The 3,062-nt window shown below is 54.1% G+C and overlaps 1 protein-coding gene across 1 annotated transcript in view; it reads right to left on the bottom strand.

Moving 5' to 3' along the window:
- The window catches only part of FKBP11 (FKBP prolyl isomerase 11), a 3,117-nt gene extending 2,296 nt beyond the window's left edge, over nt 1–821 (bottom strand). The window contains exons 1-2 of the mRNA XM_040642399.1: nt 570–821; nt 327–392 (exon numbers count right to left, since the gene is read on the bottom strand). Of these exons, the coding sequence (XP_040498333.1) occupies nt 327–392; nt 570–698 (195 nt within the window). The 5' untranslated portion in view covers nt 699–821. The remainder of the gene's footprint in view (nt 1–326; nt 393–569) is intronic.
- Between the last annotated feature and the right edge of the window lie 2,241 nt (nt 822–3,062).

Consider the following 3,062-nt stretch of genomic DNA (forward strand, 5'->3'; position numbering starts at 1 on the left):
GGGCCCCTGGGCGGCGGCGGCAACCCCTCGCAGCTGCAGCCCGGCGTTCCCCTCTGGGCAGAAAGCAACAGGAAGCCCCAAAGGGCTGGCACTTCTCGGAGATCTCCCCACCCTTCGCTTCTCTGAGCCGGGGCGGAACAGGCGGAAAAGCAGGGAAGGGAAATGGGCAGGCGAGAGGAGCGCCCCTCCCCCCGCCACGTGCTCGACGACCCCAGAGCTCCAACTTCACTCCCGAACCGCTTGCCACGTGTCCCAGCCAACGCTGACGTGTTCCAGCTGGGCGCCGCCCCCTCCCAGGCCCCGCCCCGGCCCCCCAGATCCCTCACCGTGTAGTGTATGTGCAGCGTGTCTCCAAAGGCTGCGGGCTCCGCGCACGGCTCGGGGGGCTCCACCTATGATCGGACTACCGGAGTCACGCAGCCTCCTCCAGAGATCCCGCTCCTGCCCCTACACCCAGCACTCCCCCGCCGGTTCCCGCACTCGCTCACCTCCCCGCTCCCAGGTTCGTTCAGAACCCCCCTGCCCTCCCAAGGCCCAGCCGCCGCAGCCCCGGGACAGCCTCTCCTCACCAGGGTCTCCACTTGCAGGGTCCGGACGGGACTTTCGGTTTCAAACCCAGCGTCAGCCCGGCACACCGCCCCACTGAGCAGCAGCAGCAGCAGCAGGCGGAGCGGGATTAGTGAGGGGCGCAGGGTCATGACTGGACGCGGGGCAAGGCACGGGGCACCAGGACAGGCTGCTCGGGTGGCGGCGGCTAGGACAGCGGTTCCCTCGGCGCCCAGGCCGGACTGGACGGGACGGGGCGGGTCGCGACGCGCCAGCTCCTCCTCCAGCAGCCCTTCCTCCACCTTGTCCCCACCTCCTGGAGGGAGGAGGCGGCTGGGAGCCCTCCCTACCCTCTAAGTTCGGGAGGTCGCGTTTCAGGGCCCATCCGTTAGCCGTTCTGTCCCATAGCGAGGGGCTGGATCACTTAAGAGCACCCACTTACGATGACGTATTGTGTGCCACTTTTCTGTAATCCTCAAAACCACCCTAAAAGGTAGGCGTAATTGTTTCCATTTTACAGATGAGGAGCGGGGTGTTCAGGTTAAGTCACTGGCCCAAGGTCTTCTAGCTAGGTGGCGACAGAGACAAGATTCAAACCGAGAATTGCCTGAGTCCAGCCTGTGTGCTCTGTTCTTTCCTCTTACGCTATGGTTCTCTTCACACCTGTCCTGGCAGTGTCTGGTTGGCCCACCCCACCCGAGCAGTTGTTAAAGAGGGCATCCCTCTCCCACCTCCAGCCCTTCAGCTTGAATTCTGGAGGTCACAGGAGGCAGGGAGCTGTCTCATCTCCTTGTTCTTTTGGAAAGCTAATTTCAAAGAGCCAGGAGCTATTTTCCTATAAGGATGGGGCGAAACCCTGATCTTTTTCTGACACCAACATTTCTCCTCCTCCTTTATCAGCGAGTGGCAAAAAGGGCAACTACATATAACCCTTTTGTGTTTGTGCAAGGACCTCGGTTTTTATTTTTATCTTGCCCCACTCACACCAAGATCGAGTCTCATGCTCCACAGACCGAGCCAGCCAGGTACACCAAGGACTTCAGTTTCTTAAAGGGGTTTTAAGTTATTTCAGGCAACGCAACCAGTCCCCTTTTGTATGATTTAATCCCTCACTGCCCACTCAGGCCATGGCATCTGAATTCTGTTCCCTCAAAAAGTCCTCAGTGAGCTCAGTCACTAACTTTCTAGGTCATTTCTTGGTCCCTTGTCCTCTTTAGCATCTCTCTCGTATTTGGTGCCACTGAGCTCTGAATGCCCTCCCAAGTTCTAGATATAACTGCCTACTGGGTATCTTCACCTGGATGTTTCACCAGGACATCAAATCAACACACCCAGTACTGTACTCATGCCTTTTTCTCCATCCATCCCATTTGTAACAATCTAGAATTCCCTCCCAATTTTATGTTTCTGTTAGTGGCTCTGCTGTTAGCATTCTCCTAGATTCTCCTCTCATCTCCCACATCAACCAGTCTCCTTTGGATTCTCCTTCCACCGCCTCTCCAAGCTTTCTTTCCATTCCCAAGGCTACTACCCTAATTAAGTAAGCCCTCATTACCTCTCTCTGGAGTTGTTGAAAAAGTCCCCTCAGCAGGAAAGAATTTCTAGGGATGATAGAATGCTCTATATCCTGATAGGGAGGTGGCTTACATGGGTGTATGCATTTGTCAGAACTTATCAAACTACATGAGAAGATCTGTGCATTGCACTGCATGCAAATTATACCTCAAATTAAAAAAATAATAAACACATTTCTAAGTCTTCCTTAAAGCTGGATAAGGCCACGTGACTAAGTTCTGGCCCTAAGACATAAACAGAAGGGGTGGAAATATTGTCCTGGACTTCCAGCAAGGCTCCTTAAAGGGAATTAATTCAGCTAAGAAGTGTGTCATTGTGTGCTCCTCCTCCTCTCCCCAAGCTCCTTCCCTTCCTTTGTTCTGCTGCCTGGAATGTAGATGAGATGAATTACACTCTAGCAGTCACATCAGACCATGAGGTGACCGTGAGGATGAAGCTATGTGCGAGGACGGTGAAGCAAAAAGAAGTCTAAGCCCTGGGCACCTGGGCAGCTCAGTGGGTTAAGTGTCTGCCTTTGGTTCAGGTCATGATCCCAGGGTCCTAGGATGGAGTCCTGCATGGGGCTCTCTGCTCGGCAGGAAGTCTGCTTTTCCCTCTCCCTCTCTCAAATAAATAAATTTTGAAATGATTTTATTTGTCAGAGAGAGACAGAGAGCACAAGCAGGGGGAGTGGAAGGCAGAGGGAGAAGCAAGCTCCCCGCTGAACAGGGAGCCTGATGCGGGACTTGATCCCAGGACCCTGGGATCGTGACCTGAGCCAAAGGCTGGTGCTGAACCCACTGAGCTGCCCAGTCTCCCTAAATAAATAAAATCTTAAAAAAAAAATGAATGAATGAAGAAGGAAGAGGGAGGAGAAGGAGGAAGGGAAGAGGAGAAGGAAGAAAGAAGGAAGGGAGGGAGGGAGGAGGAGGAGGAAGAGAAGAAGGAGAAGACGACGACGT

The sequence above is a fragment of the Ursus maritimus genome, unplaced genomic scaffold (assembly GCF_017311325.1).
Source record: "Ursus maritimus isolate PB19 unplaced genomic scaffold, ASM1731132v1 scaffold_26, whole genome shotgun sequence".
NCBI classification, from domain to species: domain Eukaryota; kingdom Metazoa; phylum Chordata; class Mammalia; order Carnivora; family Ursidae; genus Ursus; species Ursus maritimus.